Source organism: Trematomus bernacchii, unplaced genomic scaffold (assembly GCF_902827165.1).
Source record: "Trematomus bernacchii unplaced genomic scaffold, fTreBer1.1, whole genome shotgun sequence".
Classification (NCBI taxonomy): Eukaryota; Metazoa; Chordata; class Actinopteri; order Perciformes; family Nototheniidae; genus Trematomus; species Trematomus bernacchii.
The window spans coordinates 450,601-469,692 of record NW_022987591.1 but is presented as its reverse complement, the minus strand read 5'-3'; the positions used below and the strand labels follow the sequence as shown (position 1 = coordinate 469,692).

General features: G+C 39.6%; 1 protein-coding gene across 2 annotated transcripts in view; it reads right to left on the bottom strand.

Moving 5' to 3' along the window:
- col4a2 (collagen, type IV, alpha 2) overlaps window positions 1-19,092 on the bottom strand; it is a 54,342-nt gene that overhangs the window by 28,588 nt on the left and 6,662 nt on the right. For both annotated transcript variants that reach the window (XM_034129117.1, XM_034129119.1), the window contains exon 4: window positions 8,963-9,043. In XM_034129117.1, the coding sequence (XP_033985008.1) occupies window positions 8,963-9,043 (81 nt within the window). The remainder of the gene's footprint in view (window positions 1-8,962; window positions 9,044-19,092) is intronic.

Below are 19,092 nucleotides of genomic sequence, written 5' to 3'. Positions count from 1 at the left end.
GTGACCCGCTGTTTATAAAAGTCCACCAAGGATCACTCAGTTTCCTCAACAAAGCTGTTCTCTGTCGTTGTACATCACACCCAGGGGCACAAAGGTATGTATATTGACTTGGAGGTGTGCGAAATGTACTTATTTGAATACATTTTTCAACAAGATCTGCTCTTTAAAAGTAGGTTTTACAGATTTTATTATTTATTGTACAGTAAAAACAACATTATCATAAGTGAGGGTATGAAAGAAAATACTACTGGAAAACGTTCAAATGCTACGTTTGTAAGTCCAGTCGCAGAAAATGTAATGAAAACTTTAATTCATATTATTTAATCACATAATTGATTTATTAAGCAAAAATGACACACATACTGTACAGTATCTTCAGTCTCTCAACTATGAGGCTTTGCTGCCTTTTTATAATGAATATAGAAAAAGTATTATCTGACATTTAACAGACTTAAAACATTGTAAATCTTTTGGAACAAGACTATAGGCTGCAGCCAAAGTACACACCAGAGAGCAGAACAAATTATCTTGATTATGACGCAGACCTAATTGATAATGAAAATAATAGTTTAATCCATACAGCTTTATGTATCTAGTTGTTTTAAAGCAGCCTTACAGGCTCTTCACAAACAGTTAAAAATAAATAAAGCACAGCTATGGGAAAAAAACAAGCCTGTGAAATTAGATTTATAGTCAAATACCCAGCTGTGATCGTGGCCCTGATTGAACTGCACTGCATCTAGTCACATTAGTTTCGGGGATACCCATTTAATCCTTGAGTTCTCTTTCTGCACCCCCCGATCCATCCAGCTGGCCAAGCCCACAGCCCAATTTTGCCAGTCTGGAAAAGTTTTTCATTTTCCCACAACGCCCACAGCCATTCCAGCTAATGCACATTCCTGGATAGTTCACAAGGGAGCAAATCTGTGCAAAGGTCCATGTATGTATATGTGCCTGTGGTTAATTTACTGGATTACTGGCTTCTCAAGTGAATACAGTATCTTGTGTGTAAATGTAAATTACATCAAGTTGATATTCATAGTTTTAGTAAAAATTAGGGCACAGTTTTACCTTGACCTTTCCTATATATGAAGGGGTAAAATAAATCACATATTACACAACATTTCCTGAATCACAGCACTATTTAGAAAAAAGTACTAACTGAAAACACGTCTTTCCCTGAAAAGAGGAATAAATATGAGAAGAAAAGACATCTAATTGTTTCCACTACAGCTGGCCCCCAATATGGGTTTCACAACAAGGCCTGATGGGGAACACATGGCGTTGCCGTGGTGACCCACAACTCTGGTCAAATCTTTCCTACAGCCCCGAGGACCCTCTTTATTGACCAAAACGTTTTGTTACTGCTGTCTGCAAATCAAATGCATCCCACAGGAGGTACCGCGTTAACACCTTGTACGCCCAACTTTCCTTATGTGAGGATAAAGAGGGTGCAGATTTGATTGATGTGGAATACATGGTATGTGTCTGTGTATGTTTCTCAATGAGACGCAGAGGAAGATGGATTCCGCCGGAAACAGAAGGAGTCCACAGGGGAAAAATAAGGAGGAAAGCTCCAAGGGGGAGGCTTGTTATGGAACATAAAATCGCCATATTTCAAAGTGATCAGGGCTAAAGCATTCTTGGGTTTAGAGTCCCATGATGCACTGATCAGCCAAAACATAAAATAGAATATCTCACACTTATAATACTCTTCTGGATCTTTGTTCACCTCGTTTGTCCTCGTTACAATCAACGCTATGATGACAACACAGTCAGGCCACAGCTGGTAAGGACAAGGCCAATGTTTACCGCCTTAAACAAGGTCTCACAAATACTTGACTACTGACTGACTGTACTGTCAGTATTAGTAAGTGTAACTATCATTGCTACTGATAGACCTATGGCAACAACATCAAGGTCATTGAATGACATAAAGATTTCAATCTTAACTTCAAATCCTCTTTCCAAAACAATAGGTCCTTGATTTCAGACAGGCTTAGACAAAAGCCGCTTTTCATTTTTTACTGCATATTTTACCGGCTGACAAATGTAATCAGCTGTAACCAATTAGCTTAATACGCTAATGTTCACTTTTTCAGGTGGTAGAGAATGCAGTCTGTAACTGACTCGTTTTAGAAGGTCATGCTTAATCTCATAAAAAAAAGACTGAGGCTAAAGATGCATGTTTTAGGCAAAGAGTTGGCATCCTCACTTGAAGAAAAAAAGAAACAGCATTGTTTCTGTGTTTTAGTGCCAGGGTAGTTAACCCTATAGGTGTATTATAAAAGTATATGTATTATAAATATGATAAAGTCAAATGTAACATCAGTAACGTATTTAACTCTAACAGAGCCCTCTTTGACCATCTACAATGCTTGGAAGATTGGCGTCGGCTTCATTGTTTGTCTTTTCAGACAGTATGCCTTACTTTTAACAATACAAAAGGGTTTTGGAAAATAACTAACTGTGTTGAATGAACATATTGCTTTATCAGGTAACACTGGCAGGGGTACTGAAGTTTAAACTTCCCTCATTCTAATAAAGAGGAGGACAGAGCCATGGACAGCAGGAGTGAAATACAACACAGTGTTTAACGTTACCTGTAACCCCACAAAATGCAGAAACCTAATGAAATGCTTCTTGGCCTGGGAAGTAATGCCGGGTTAAACTACTGATCTAAGCTGGACCAGTTTGCAATTCACATTAAAGCAGAACAAAACACATTTTAATCAAATGATAATACACAACATTTCTGTAGATATTGAGTTTTAGCACCATGCATGCACACGTCAACATGTAGAAAAAACCAAGGCCTCTCTGCTTAGTTACGGTTACTGGACAATTTTGGGGGGGATGAGTTCAAAGAAGGGTCAATGTATAATTACTACATCTTAAGTAAAAGTATATACCCATTTGCGCGTGTCCCCCCGTGTTTGTGTATATTTGTGTGTGACTTTTCAAAAGAGATGCTCCTTTGTCCACACCAACAACAGTCCTCTTGTTCCAGAAACAGCACCCATCATCTTAAAATGTGAGAGAGCTACTTTTATTGGTCGGTCTGCAGCTGGGTGCAGGACGAAGGGTCAAATCGGCTTCGACAGAAATGAAAAAAAAGAGAAAACAACAGGAAAAAACGTCTTTGATTGTAGAGGCAGACGAAGATTTAATCTGAGAAATATGATGTGATCTTGTGATGTTCTTCTTATAAATTATCTGGAACATCTTCTAGTTTGTTCATTGTCCGTCCACTGAGCTTTATCTTTCTGTACTATATCATAGTAGCACACAAACACTTAAGGGTGATTTAATATTTTTTCCTACCAACAATAATTGTAAAGATAATGAAGAATGTAGATGGGGAAAATCATACAAAGTGGATGAGCAACATCAGTTATTATGGTTTATTGTTTATGGTTCAGAGTAGTAAAACACACACAACCACATGAGGAATGTGTGGAGATTTAACAGGCTTGTTTTTGTTTCTTCTTGGCATGACTTAGAGCCTTGCTAATTTCTACAAGGTTCACACAGTGGCTGAGATATCTCAACAGTTAAGCCATTTCTTTCCCGCTTTTGTCTGAAAAATGATGTGTTAACACTCACAAACAGCTGTTGACTGTCTGTTGGTCTAAGTGTCTCCCTAGATATTTCCTCCTGCTCCACAGCTTTAATTTTCATACAGGACAAAGCCAGCCTATGATCCCCACTGAATTCCTCTTTCCAACAATCTCAAGAAAAGAAAATCCTCCCGGCCAAGAGTTTTAGTGATAGCAGCAGGTTTTCGCTTCCCTCCCCTTTCATCCACTCACACAAACCATATTTTCAACATTGCTCTACAGTTGGTAGTTCTTCCCTAATAGGGCCTGTCAAGGTCAGGGTCAGGGGAGAGGGGCTACAGGAAAAGGCTCCTGATTGCAGGTTTGATTGAGGGGCTTACAAAATACCATTACGCATAATTTCGTCTGCTGATATGTGAAGCTACAACAGGCCGTAATACAGACAGACATGCTGCCAGTGCAAGTGAATCAGTTCAATTACTTATCTCGTCTCCCTACTGACAGACAAATAGTTTCTATCACAGGAGATGAGTCCTTTTTTATCAAAGTTACTGATGGAAATGCAGTAACAGTATCTGAACTCTAATCAGATGAGTTCAACCTGATTTAAGTTCAAGAGTTTATGTTATACACACACACTATAGTGCTAAGAAAACACATCTACAAGTTGAAAAGTTTCAGGGACTAATAAAAACCGTATGCACCATAAATGTCATGCAAGTGTGAGTTTTAAAATTTGCTTTGTAAAGTTTTTATATGGCGATAGGTTGTAAAATGTCCTCAAGGCCTAAACGTCTTCCAAACAAAGCCAGAACCTGAAAAACACCGGCTTTGACAGGGCTTTGGTAAAAATATATTCCAAAGGTTCTTTGATCTTTTCCGAACCTACAGCATTCCTCTCTGTGCCGTTATCCTGGTCCTGAGCAAACAGGAAAGTGCATGACAGTCATGGGTACAGGGCAAAGAATGTAGGTAGAGTAGACTTGTTTTTATGGAACAAGGACATCTTTGCCATTTATAGCTGCAACTGAACACCCATATGATCTTGTTTCCACAAAAACAGAGAGCGTCTATATTCAAAAAAGATCAGTGGACATTCATTGTGCTCAGCATCCTGGGACGTGTGTCATTTCCTGTTCTACATCATCAGCTGTCGCGCTTTTTTCCCATGGTGGAAATCTTCTGCATAGTGTCTATAATGGTAGCACTTCCATCATCCGTCTCTCTGTTTCCCTCTGGATGTGTCCTTATCTCTCCGTGTCCACTGTATAGCATGAGGCGAGACAGTGAGCTCATGCAGATGGACGCTACTGTTCTCTAAGCCCAAGTTTCTTTTTCTCTATAAAACCCGGCGCCACTCCCCGCTTCTGAGAACTGAAGACGGAAAAACTCCCAGCACAAAAGACAGCATTGATCTGCTAAACATGTTTTCTGGTGAGGACGCCTTGTGCTCAGTTACTCATGCTGCCCTAGTTTTTCATGCTTTAGGGGCCACACACTGCTCAACCTACTTTAGCTTGCTTTCTTTTCCTTTTATTTGACCACATTTTACTTTCTTCGTTCCTTTTTATGGCAGAATCTGAGAAGCAAAATCCACTAATGATTCAAAGGAAACAATGAGGAATTTTGGAAGTGTGCAGTGGGGAGCTTGATATTTTTCTGCCCACATGCTATGTGCTCTCTGCCAGGGCAGTGGGTGGTGAGGCTGGAGAGTCAGCTCGCCAAATCTCTGCGTTCCGCCCAAAGCAGAAAACCAATGTAATAAATACATTAAGGCAAACTTTACAATCTCTGTCATTCTTTCACTCTCTCTCTCTCACGACTCAGAGTCTCTGTACTGCAGAAACAGATACACTTTCCTTGTCTTCCTAGATTGCTCACATCTTGTCTTTTTAAGGTGTCTTAAGGTTGAATGCGAACATTTGGTATGTGTTTGTTTGGACTGTTAGGGCCAGTACAACAAGCTATAAACAAAATATTTGACATATAATAACCGTTAAAGGTTTTCTGTGTTAGCAAACAATTGCCCATTCACCATCCATAAGACCTAGAGCACCATTTTCTTCTTTTACAGTCAAGTGTTGGTTCCCCTATTAAATACAGTTAATTGTTCACTCTCCTGCAAGCTGATTTGGTCCACAACAACTCCTGAGCAAATTATCTGGCTCTGCTGAATTTGGCTTAGGTGTCTGTTGTTTGGTATTGTTGGCCAGTCGTTTTTTTTAGATATTTTTGCAGAAAACAGCTGCCTGCTGAAGATGAGTGAGGTACAAAGTTGCAGGCCAGAAAACCACAACAATTGGCGAAAACATGCTGAAATGTTAGAGCTAAGGTAAACAAAAGATTGGATGTAGTGATGACAATACTCAAATTAAAGACTCCCTGCAGCACGTAGTAGCCTGACCAAGATGTGGACATGACTACAACATTAACCCATTAACAACCATCAACAAATCGCCACAGCTGTGTCAGGTCTCAGCCAATCCGGACAGCTGGGAAGGATCAGCTCGACCCATTCAGTGAAGCGGACATCGCCAGGACTCTCCTCAGGGGAAAGACAGAATGGAGATAGACGTAAAGCAGAGGCAGCAGAGGGATTAACACATCTGTGAGAATCCATCTTGGTTGCCATTGTATTTACAAACAACTACATGATTTGCTGAGGGAAAGTTTGCGTAAGAATCTTAGGCCTTGGGAAATTAACAGCTTAAACATGCACGCAATGTGTCAGAGACAAAACGTGAGAGACCAAAACAAAGGGGAATTTATAGCCACATGTCTGGTTTCTCGGAAAGTAGAATCTAATCTTTCACAGTAATACATGCTTTAATAGCAAAATCAGTGTGGGCGAGTGTTTTTACTGTTCGTCATTAGCATACCAGATGTGTAAAAGACGTAGGAAAAAGAGTATTGCTTTTTTTCTATTTCATCTTGTGTTAATAGAGAAAGCACAAACAAAGGTTAAGGTTTGACTGCGACTAAAAGTCCTTCACTTTCATGGCCCTGCCGTTATCACTTCGTCACTGAATGACCAAAATCCTTTCCTTCACATCCAGCTGACGCAGAGGAACAGCGAGAGAGAGAGAGAGAGAGGGGGGGGGGGGGGGGGGGGTAAAGGAATAGAACGGTGGTCTGCTGATCCCGTCATCCGACTTTTGCATCCTTCAGATGTGGAATGTGGGACTTCCTCTCTCTGTGCTGTGTTTCCTGTACCCAGAGGTCAGACCTACTGTAAAGTTGGTCTGGTAAATTCTCAGCGCATGCCAGAGTGCCATTCCTTTCTTCACCTTTTTTTAAAGATCGTCTCCCTCAGGAGCAGCTCTTTACTGGTAGACGGGGAGTTTTATAAGAGTCCATTTTTGTCCTTGAGTTTACCACATCATACTGCTGAACTGAGACTTTTATAGTTCCTATGAGCACTCTATAAAGTTTCTCTTTAAACATACATTTGCTTTACAAATGTACAAGGTGTTCTAAAGATACCTTTTTGTAGTCAATTCATTTTACACACGTATTCTGTGCAACTGCTCTTTTACACAACAAATATCCTATAGAAATTGGCCTTGCTGGCGCCCTTGCTCAGTCACATCCATGTTCGTATTGATCACTACACATCTGAAAATTGTATTGACCCCAAATCTGGACAAGGGTGTAAAGTAAAAATATCAAATATATCCCTGAAAAAAAGAGTTACGAAAATAAAAAACTAGACCTATGAGCACCTGATTCAACTTGGAACCATAACTATCTGACTGTTTTTCTTTTCTTTGTGTTAGATCTTGATGGAAGTTAAAGTCCAATTCTTCTCCAGATGTTCTTCCATACTCAGTCAACTAGTACAGCACAGTGCTGAGGGCATGCGTAGTGTTTTTTATTTTTATTTAACCTTTATTTAACCAGATAAAAACATTGAGATAAAATCTCATTTTCAATGCTGACCTGGCCAAGAAGGCAGCAACGTTACACATAACACTTAGTGTAGCTAAGGTGTTTATGTATGTCAGCTCCTCTAAAAGCCTGTGTGTACTAAGGTTAGTCAGAAAGCACTTCTTTATTCAAAGCATGTTTCGTCAGATGAAACCCTGTTTGTTTTTTCACTCCTAAACATGTCTGGCCAAATGTTGTTGAGAGTAGGCGTTGTCTGTCTGATTCTGAAAGTTACAAAACGTTATGGATGTGAATCCCCCTGCCCAACGATCAGAAAGCTATCTGATGATCTGAGCAGCACGTGTCTGAAGCATAAAGCAGCCGTTAGTCATGCAGAACACCGGTTATTCCCTCTGAGTTTGTTATCTCAATGTGTTTAGTCTATGTCTGTCTCTTGAGTTAAAAACCCTCGATCCCTCTCTCTTTCGTTTCTCACCCTAATGGGTCCGCCTAACTCCAGACACACCTGCCCCTCTGACCCTCTCTTTAAGGGGTTAATGGTGTGAATTTCATCGCTTAAACTGTACGGAAGTGAGATAAGTATTTCTAACTAATGATTTTCAGCAGCACAGTCTTACATAAGGCTGAAACAGACTCATACATTCAACATTATAACATATTCATGTTGCACTGTTGTGATGCTTTTGTTTCCTAGAATAGGCCATGATTACACATGATGCTGTTTGTTGGAGAATATATGAAGGATGGATGTTTGCAACTACTATTTGATATATTTTGGTCTGTCAACAAGAATCATTATAAGAACAAAAACCATTATAAGAAAAAGCCACAACAATGTGCCAATCCCTCTATAAATGCTTTTAAAATTTCCTAACATGTGACCCACAGCGCATTGGTTACAACACAAGATATACATGTTTCAAAACAGGTCACACAAATATCAGCTGGGCACTGTAGTTGCCCAGTGCATAACTACTCGAAAAGCTTTGAGTGTCAACATATTAGAATAGGCATGTTTAAATATGTTTGGTCTAACAAATAGCCTCAAGTTTTGTATGAAATGAAAGCTGCAGAACATCACCTGGTGAGAGCTTTGACGGTTCGACCTATTTTCAGATATCATGTGATTAAGGAAAGGCACACTCTGTCGGCTTACATCAAACATGTAACATACAAATAAAATAATTGATTATGTTGCAAATAGCATTTTATGGTAATTTAGGCTTTAAGTTGTGTTGCCGATTTAGTTAACATGTATACTACTCAACTATGCTCCCTGGTGGTCAGGGATAAGATTAGGTAGAATTATTTGATGACTACAGCCATTGTTTCAGCTAGTTAGAGAAAGGTTTGCACACTTAGCAACCAAAGTATTGAAATTGCAATTTGCAGAGGCATTTTGAAAACATCACATGTACTCATGACCTAGTTTGAAGAGGAAGAGCTGGTTGACACAGGGCTTAAGGAAGATAGTGATAGATAGAGAGGGAACAGTAGTTACAGTTTGGACTTACCCTGGCACCTTTCTCTGGGAAACATTTACAGCCTCCGCTGCAGTCTCTTCCTCCACAGGGGCCACTGTGCTTCTTCCCACCCTGTCAGACACAAAACAGAGAACATGAACGTTAGAGCTGGGCTATAGGAAGTCATGGTATAGATGTCACATACTGTATACAAGAAACGTAAAACAATTCGCTTTCCACTCAATTTACAAGAATACAGTAGAGATAAGTCCATCTGTTGTAGCCTACTTTCCTCTTTGTGCATTAGATGGCACAGGGTGTGGGATAAACTGTTGTTTACTGTAGGTGTTACCGGCTGTGTTTGTGTACACTGCGGTGTATGTGAATACGCTTGATGTTTATTTGTGGAAGATTGTTTTAGAGTTGTCTGCACTGCTGTGTATAGTGGTCTTGTGTGCAAAGAGGATGTTTTGCATGTGGCTTCAATGACTCATGACGCGCGTCCAGACATAATGGATGTGCATATAAATGCTATTCATCAGATGGGCTGGGACCGGCCTGTGACGGGGACAATATTTCTTTAGAGGTCTGCATAGCAACAAAACCACCCACCATCACAGACTGTTCTGTGCTCAACACGACAATCACACACACACGTCCACAGGGTTCAGCGGGTTCATGACATGATCAAGGACAGCAGTCACACAAACGGGGTTTCCCAACCCACAGGTCAGAGGTCTCGAGACCCCGAGCTAGCGGAGATAGCTGGAGACATTCATTAAGACAGAACGGCATCTTGGGGAACGTTTGTGTTCATGTGGTGTTTCAAATCAAAATCACATGCAACATCCAAGTTTGCTTTTGGATTCTTTGCCATGACAGCATTTGTCACTCATTAGAAGCAGAAGCAAAACAGCCTTGACAAAACTGTAGCAAAACAAACGTGTTGAAAACCGCACCTTAACCCACTATACATTGCAAATCAGTGATCCAAATGTTCTTAAAATAGATTGTTGGGTTAATCAGTGACTGCTTAAACCCCCAGCACGGTTTGAATGTAGGACTGGAAACCTAATTAAAATGTTCCATTGAACTCTCTCATTGAGTCTGAGAGAGATTACTAATGAAACACACAAGCTCTCACATGCAAAACTTTCAAAAATAAATCCAGACACTTAAAATTACCACTGCAAAGCTGACTTTCAATAAGTGTTTTAACATAAAATAACAATTGTATTGCTGTGTGTCACAAACATAAGGGCCACCAGCTAACATGGTAGGGTGTAAGGGTCACATCTAGACTCCATATGTAGGTATAATCTTTAAAATGATACAGCTACATTTGAAAACTTATAGTAAACGATTTTGCGGCTCTAGAGTGCTACATACTTTAAGAATTGCTGGTTAAGGGGATTGGGTGCAAAGCCCCATTAGTGGCTGTCTATTACAATGTATAAGTGAAACTTTGACTAGACATGCTAAGGCTCCATGTAGTCGGAGATGACGTCTCTCTTTTGTGTTCGCCTACGTGCTCCACCTACACAGCCATACCATAGCAAATGCTTCAATACCCTCCCCTCTCCCTTCTTAAACAAATACAAAATCAAAATGGCCACTTTATGCCCACAATGGCAACAAATATGCAGAGAAAGAATCAGAATAATTCCCCCTCCTCACTTTGACAGCAGAGATCCCAGCAGACTCTCTTACAATGGCCACATTCAGACACTCTTAGCACACAAAGACCTTCTTTGACTATGGAGACGTCGTCCTTTAATGATCCCCTATCTCCACAACAAAAAGACCCTCTTCCTCTATTTTATGGAATGCACAAGGCTGCATTTCTTGGTTAACTACCAGAGGATCTGAGGGGTTCCTTTCAAATGTTTGATATAGACATGAAGTGATGGGTTTAATTTAGCCTGCATGCCATGGTGGCAGATTCACTCTGTCCTTAAACAGCATTTGTTACTTATATCCTGATGCTTGAAATATGGTATATCCAAGCATCCTCTCTAGGGAATACCTTTATGCTTAGTTTCAAGTAGAGAAGGTCATGTCATCCCAATAAGGATGTAACAGAGTCATAGCATGACCTTTCTCCAGGTCGAGGTGGAAGTCCGCAACCCAGACAATAGACTGCTCCGGAAAGAATCACAAAGGAATGGCTCCCATAAAGGCAATTACAAATGATTGTGCTATGCGTCATGAATTAAACTTTAGAGTTAACAAGTTCAAAATAGATGATGTCTGTTTTAGTAAAGGACAATAGGAATGTGCTACAGTATCCTGTTTTCTCCACCCACAGTCACAATGACCCACTGATCACTTTTTCCCTGATACTGCAAGGCACACCTTGGTCGATTAAACAGTATGTTGCTGTATTTATTCATAGTTTGGTTCATTTTGTCAGGGTGAAAGAAAATACAGTTTTTTTGTTCACACTGACTTATTACAAACAAAAAAAGAGACAGTTAGCTTGAAGTTGGATGGATTGTTAACTCATTGATATGTCAGTTTATTTATCCTGTATCATCAAAGCTATGGGGCCATGTCTTGTAGTATTGAAACAAGGCAGACCCACAGCACGCTAATTATGATAAATGGTTAGATCAGATGAAGAACTACAAATCCCTTTAATGCAAACGTACTGTTAAATGCAACAAAGAGAAATACTGCATGAATTGAGACACCCCAGTTTAGGGTCTTACAGATGTGTCATACATTTGACACCATTGTTGTAAGATGTAGTGAAAGAGGACCAATCCTGATTCTCAACAAGCAAAACGGACTAAAACAGACTTCATCTGTAAGCCATAGAGACCAGAAGATACAGCTAGATGTCTGCTGGTGATTATTCATGCCCACCTCTCACATTTTCAAATACAAAGTATAGATTATAACTCACTCCAATGACTTTGTTATGAAAATTGTAAGACCACAGTGTATATGATTTAAAACAACAAACCAGGTAACAAACCCCAGTTAGCCGTGTTCATTTGTCTCTTTATCTAGTTTACATTAGGGCTCCCCGGTGTTGACCATCTTGTTTGTCCTGCTAACTACCTTCAGTAATCTGGGCTGCCACTACAGTCATCTGCTATGCTTCAAAATTGCAATCATGTGCATAAATGTAAACATGCTTTCCACAAAAAGTCACCCACTTTTCATTTATATAAATGAACCTGTACACCACTCAGACCACACATGAAGGTTAAAAGAGAAATAAAAACATTCCTTGGAAGACAGATTAGAAAATTAGGAGAGAAACGACTTGCTGTTATCCCCCAAGAGCCAACATGGTGTCTCCTGAGCCAAACAAATCCTACAGTATTACTCTCTTGCCAAGTTCCCAAGTTTTAAAGTATGTCTGGAGGGTGTTTAGTAGTTTATCCATTTCTATAAGCATAGACACAAGAACAAAATAAGCATTATTGTGGAAAACAATTAAGGATTGTTTGTCCCTTAAAGAAACACACCACATTTAGAGAAATACACTTATTTGCCATCATAAAGTTCAGAGGGTTCAGCTTACCCAGAGCAAATCAAACTGTAATAGAATAAGTCAATATTTATGATTTATATCAGTCTGTAAAAATAGAGCCAGTGAGGTCACATTTGTATGATAGATGTCTGTTACTGATACTGTATCTATGTGTGTCTATGTATGTTTAATGAGTAGGGGCGTCTACTGTAGAGGCAAGCAGTTCACATGTATATTTATTTTTAACAGCTACCTTTATCAGTTTTTCCTGTCAAAGTGCTGGATAAAGATAACCTGGAGTTTGAGTTCTTAGAATAGTTCAAGGTCTTCAGGAGACAGTGGTCAGATTAATGCTTTTCTTAATGAGGAAATGTGTTTTTGTTGCCTCCCTGTTCTTTATGGCTGCACTGGAGCCTCGCTCACAATGTCCTTCAATGTACAGTAAATTAAATAAATCCAGCTGGGTCAACAGCACTCTTTCTCACGCTCATTTTTTTCTTTCCTGCTGGTACTCATACATGCATTTTTGATAATAATGCTTGGAGAGACTTTTAAAGACCTATGTAGGTAGGGTTAATGGATGATGTAGTGAGCTCTGATTTCTGATGCAGTGAGCTCGGATTTCTCTGATGTGTATAATTGCCTTGATAAATACAAAGGATGACCAAACTACATGCAGACATGATGATGGTTGGCTTGTGGGATTTGTCTGTGGTCAGCCTGTGAGTCACTGTAACATATACAGCAGGTTAACCGCAGACATTACCACTTCCTAGCACTTCTGGATGATGTCAAATGTAGCAAAAATCAACACAGCATGACAGTATGTTTAACTAAAAGACTGAAAAACTAAAATACACATGCAAAGAAATAATGAAGGATTTGAGATGGGCAAAACGTATGGCTATGGCCTTCAGCTAGCACTTACTAAAACCAAGACACCCAAAGCACAAGGTTTATGGTATTCCAGAGCAATAAGGAACCTGCATGATGATGACTAAAATAATTAGAGTCAAAAACCTTTGAAATGTATTTAATATATATATTTAAAAAAAAAAACGTATGTAATGCACATTAGTGCATAAAACAACCATGAATGGAATTTAGAAAATGCACCCATTGCGTCTCGTCTTGCAAATGGCAACATAAAACAGGGCATAAAACACAGGGAGTCCATGATGTTGACACGCAGCTGTACATTCCACATCTATCATGGTATTACTCACTTAAACATCCCGTGATACCTAGAGATTAATAATCTAAAAACATAATTCAGAAATGTGCGTGCTGACCTTGACTGAAAGGAGTGACGTTGTTGAGACACAGAAGGACACATTTCAGATAACATCTCCAGTTTCCTCCTAAAACCTAAATTACTTGTTTGCAGACCACAGCCACTTTTAACACTCTTTCTGTCACACGGATAGTATTTCTTACTCGCTGTTGCTTAGACATTAAATCATTTACAGGTAAACCGTGAAGCCACAGGAATATCTCTTGTAACAGAATCACTCTGAGCCCCAGGTGGTGGAATTGACAAACTGCCTATTTTGAGATGGTTACTCAGTTTTCACACATGAAACGAAACAGTGAAGCATAAACAGTGTTTGTGTGAGACCCCACCTTGTGTTTGAGGTATCAAATGAACAGAGATCACAGACTATTGCAGGTCAGGATGTTTGATCTGGGATAGGTGGTGACATTTCTACCCGTCAGTAACTCAGCCTATAAGGAGGACAGAGGAAACTGAGGAGGGAGAAAGAACCGGTAATGAAGGCTCTGAAGGCTACCAGAGTCAACAGAAACCAAATCCAACTACAAGGAAACCTGTGACCATAACAAGTGGTTGATCTGTGGGCGGATTGTCTGAGGCTGATGTTCATCCTTTATAAAGGATCTGACCTGCGGCCTTTCCACTTTGACCGTGGCCAAGAGGAATGCTTGATCCCATCATCAATTTGATGGACGCCAATTGCTTTCTACAACCACTTGTCTGGTAAACTGAGCCATCAGAGGGCTGCTGCCATCGCCGCCTAACTTCAAAAGACATGACTAACATGACTGACATCTTCGGACTCATTGAAAACCCATGGGATCCTGACACTGAAGCGTTGGAGTTATATGAAAAAAAATTGTTCATACAGTATACTTATCTGAGTCGCCTTAAGATGTTAACGTGCGGCTCAGTGCAATCTGCTTTACAATGAGCAGCGAATGGCCAACGGAGTTTTCAAGCCTATTTACGCAGGCTGAATGAAATATTTTTAATATAATTAAAAGACGGTACATAAAAAAATGCAGTGCTCTTAGTGGCAGACGTGCAAATATAACATTGTCTATCATACACTGGGTATCAATGAACACAACTAAAAAGTGTTTTCCAGTCGGGCAACTGCATTGGCGTTTACATCCCATGTATGTTTGGTTGTACTACCACTGTCATTTGACTTTTTTTTTCACATTTGTTGGTTACACTGGTATATATTCATACCAAAAAAGGAAGTAGGGGGCACTTTCATGGCATTTTGTGTTTGCTTAAGTGGAACCATTTTCATTAAAAATGTGTATTTCTTTGTGTGTAAATATATACACTGTATTTCATCGGTTACTAATGTTCCAAGGTTGCAGCATCCTTTCCTCACACTAATGATGAGAAAGTGCAAACATGTAGAATTTGAAACACCTGGCCACTTTTAAGAAGAAACTATGTGAAGGGGAGTTTCTGTACGTATAACACTCATTTGTAATGGAAACATGCTGTTTGATGTGTATCTGCAGTATATCTTAATGTTAGTTGTGAGACTCAATCTGCACTGGGTGTGTGATACTCCCTTCACCAGCTGAGAACGATCTCTGTTAGGACTCGCTGTAAGCATGCAGGCCGGAGTTAACATCTGAATAACTGCTTTAGTTTATGGCCAAATATGTACAAACCTATAATGACATTTGTTAGCAAGTTACTTAAATCTTTAAAAATGATAGTTACAAGTCTTTTACATCCCATGCACACAGCTTTAACTTACGAAAGTGATAATAAAAAACAATAAATCAAGTCCTTATGCTGCGGTTCAAGGCTTGATCACCATTTGTACAATTGATAAAAGATCTTGAACATAATTGAAATGACTTCCCTAGCCTCCCTGTTGCCTACGTGAAAAAGGAAGAGTTTGTGTGAGGACATTTGCTTGATAAAAGGAGAAGAAGCAAGTCTGTCCGTCATGTGACTGAAAGGTATAAACATAAAACTGCAAATGTCTGTGTCTACAATACATTTTGCTGCTCATTTTTGCTGTCTTGCTATGTGACTCTGGGCTGTAAGAAATGTCACGAACATTTTTACAGATACAGCATAGTATGTGAAATGATAAATAGTGATTTTACTATTTCAACTATCAATACACAGAATGTATTGCATAAATGTTAATGCCTTTTTAAGTTTTTTATTTTTAGTACAGTACTGAAATACAAACTTGTTTAATAACTCTTTTATAACGCCTTATTATATATATTTTTATTTTACCTTTATTTAACCAGGATAGGTCTCATTGAGATTAAAAATCTATTTTACTTTTATATTGGCTAGCGTGTAGAAAGGGGGAGTTTATACTTTCTGTGCAGATTCAGCTTCCCGCAATAGTCTCACACAGAATTGAATCAAATAATCAAATTCTAACTTTTAAACAAACACACTTACAAAACGGTTAGAAACACATACACACATACAGAAGCCGGAAAAGCAAAACATCAAACATGAAAATGTTTGTCTTGGCTTAGATTTTATTACTGAGGCATGTCTTGATATAACACCAGTTGTCCCAAAGGCCCCCATTATGTTGATAAGGGAAGTTCTTGTGCCGGCCATTATGAATCTCACAGATTTCCTACTTGATATTCAGTAAAGCTTGTCTGCACCATCACGTCTTTACAGCTCACTCTGCTTCCTGTCAAACACCATCTACATCCTGTTGGAAAGTTGAGTGTGCACTCAAAAAAAACACCCCAAGACAAGTACTTTTAAACAAACGGACAAGTGAAAGAAAAATAGGAAAAGAAGGGAAGACTTAGTGCATGAACTATACAATTTCAAAAACAAAGTTCTTAATGCTAACAGCTGTGAGAATAAACATATCAAGGTATGATTTATCACATTCCTGTGGAGCAGCTATGGAGAGCCACTCAACATTTTAAGACATATCCACAGATCTATGGAAAAGATCCAACTGTGTGCACTGTATGGTTTCTGTAGCTACAAATTGAAATACATAGAGGTTTAGTGAGAGGGAACTGTAGAGAGAGAAGGACATGACTTTAAAGGAGAACATGAACTAGAAGCAGGGCAGAGCAGAAACTCCTGTGGTGCTCCTCTGGCTGGGCTCCAGTATAAACACAGCTCTGGTTTCTGCCCTGGGCCTGACACAGCTGGACCTCCCTTCTCCTTAACTGGCCTAAGGTCACAACAAATCCCAACTCAGTTTCCCAGTGGGACACACTTCTAATCTATGCTTCCTGCTACAGTCTGAGCCAAATTGAGGTGGGATTAGAATCATTCTGGATCTTGTGCTAACAGTCCAACCTGTCAAAGTGTGTTATGTTGACGGCCCTGCTCCTCAACCCCTTCTTGATGATCCATCACATCCAGACGGGAGGATCCATTCAGTGAGAAACTGGACACCTGAGAGGCCTGAGAACTGTCACGTCTGCTGTTTTACTTCTACCAATGAGCAGACAATGTCATCAGAAGAAGGCCAACATTGTGACTTTTTGAATGAAATAAATTGTTCATTGGTATTTATTGCTCTAACTGAAAAGCTATGGGATCATTAAAGTTATTACAATCCAAAAGTTTTCAAGGGATCATGGTGGCGGTAGATGGAAAATCAGAGGATCACTGAAGTTATAAGGATTCATCTACTTGGTACCATCGCTATCATTAGCCTACACAATGTCATATCAATCTATAACATATTGTCATGGAGATATAATTGTCTGAAGCAAAGTGGCACAGGCTGGGGCTGACATTGCCAACCCTTAAACAAAAAAAGCACAAGACAGATAAGGGGTAAGAGAGAGAGAGACATGGACATTTGACAAGGTCATGTTATCACAAAGTGCGTACTTAACTTTGTTAACATTCTTCCCATGACAAGAAATAATTCACTCTAATCAATTAGGCCACAGCTGGGAGGGAAATGTGGTTTTCTCTGGTCCAGATGAAACATGTGTAAATCCGGACAGTGAGATCAGTGAATGGCGATGTTCTTACTAGATAAAGTTGTGTCGTTATGGAGGACCTACATACCGCAAGATATGACTACATTAAGTGCATCACCAAAATAAGTATCCATAAATAAAATTCAAACAGATGACTTCAGGAATGTAATCACCGTGTGGAAACCAGTTGGACCAACCGGCACATAATCTAACAAGTCGAGAGTCATTTTGTAAGAGTACGTATGGTCTTTGTGTAAACACAGCTGAAACAATCCTTCCGTCTGAGCTCACTGAGAAACTCACCTCTACTGAGGAGAGACAGACGAGCAGAGACGCACGTGTAGAACGAGGGAGGGGAGGGGAGGGGGAGCTGAAATGTGAAGGAGACAAGCTGAGGGAAGTAGAGTAAAAGAGAGGGAGGACACAACGTCTGCCAAGTGTCCCTTTCAGAGATAGATGGAGAGCGAGCGAGGGGACAGTAGACTGGGGCAGAACGAGGCTATAAAAGGAAGTGAGGGATGGAGCTGTGCAGACTGAAGCCTGGGAGCACTGAGAGGAATTCTTTCTGCACGGCCTGATGGGACCCCTGTGTCCCTCCATTAATCACTGTGAGATGGAGAAAGGGCAAATGACAGGGGTGGGTATGTACAGAATATAGGGAATTCGCAAAGACAACGTCCACGAAGAGTTTACTTTCAAACTTCATTCCAAGTCAAAGAAAAGTCAGGTTAGACTGCAGGACCTTACAACAGCAATGACAGTTTAAACAAAGCCCTGATTTACAGTTCAGAGGAGAAAGGTCGAGAAGATGCTTAAAAAAATGCTTAAACAAAGTTGCATGTATAAAAACTTCAATCAAAATGGATTAAATATTTGTATAAATTGTACTATATAAATTCCAATGTAAGAAATAAAGTCAAGGGTAAATACGTATGGGCATGTGTTTCCAAGTTTGAAGTAATTATAAGAATATTTCATGGCATTTATTTTAGCGCTCAAAGCGCTTTACATTAAATATTACATAAATTAGACATCAATACTGTGGACAATACCCACAATAAGAAGGTAGGTACTGTATTTACTTCATAGTATATTTACATACAGTAGGAATACCGCAGATGTGGGCAATATAGATGAAATCCTTATATGTACTAATGCATTGATATAGTGTATTGTGATGATGTTCATTTCTTAAAGTTAATGCAGATTAAAATCAAGATGGGAATGATAAGCAAATAAACTTCATCATACCACATCACATTGATAACAGTGATGTAGAAATTAAAGGGGACCTATCATGCAAAATGCACTTTTGTACGTCTTTTATACATGAATATGTGTCCCCGGTGTTCCAGGGAACTCACCAAGTGTCAGAAAACACAACCCTCTCTATTTTCCTCCATACCCAAATCTCTAAAAAAGGGGCTGCAACGGATCTGATCAAAACTGATCCAGATTTGAACACTGTCCTGACGTCAGGACGGTG